Below are 471 nucleotides of genomic sequence, written 5' to 3' on the forward strand. Positions count from 1 at the left end.
CTTCCTGTTAGCATTTACTGTGAAAACAATGTAAAGCTGACTGACTGGCTAGAAGTAGCTGGGAATGTCTTTACCATATTCACTCTTTTTCCCCTCTGTTCTGTCTTTCTCTTTTCACACTCCTGCCTCCTGCCTCCTCCCGGTTTCTACCCTCCTGCCTCCTCTCTTCCCTCCTCCTGCCTCCTCTCTTCCCCCTCCCCCCAGAACCATTCTCAGGATGGTAGCGGTCTGTGTGTGTGTGGTGGAGGACAGTGACAACATAGAGACCCAACAACAGCAGCAGCAGCCATGGAGGAGGGGGCCACTCCCGACCCAGAGTTTGTGGATGTGGACCAGGGCATGACGCTGGCCTGTGTGGCCTTCCTCTGCCTTCTCCTGGTGGCCATGATCATCCGCTGTGCCCGGGTCATCATGGACCCCTACAGCGCTATACCCACCTCCACCTGGGAGGAGCAGCACCTGGATGACTAG

At 55.8% G+C, this 471-nt stretch overlaps 1 protein-coding gene across 1 annotated transcript; it reads left to right on the top strand.

Annotated features, from left to right (window-relative positions):
* Positions 1-288: 288 nt before the first annotated feature.
* On the top strand, positions 289-471 carry LOC311111608 (cortexin domain-containing 1 protein-like; the record flags this gene model as incomplete). The annotated part of the gene is made up of 1 exon (XM_084154377.1): positions 289-471. One exon carries the CDS (start codon positions 289-291, stop codon positions 469-471), a length of 183 nt encoding a protein of 60 aa, XP_084010503.1.

The sequence above is a fragment of the Coregonus lavaretus genome, assembly GCF_964263955.1.
Source record: "Coregonus lavaretus genome assembly, chromosome: 37".
NCBI lineage: Eukaryota > Metazoa > Chordata > Actinopteri > Salmoniformes > Salmonidae > Coregonus > Coregonus lavaretus.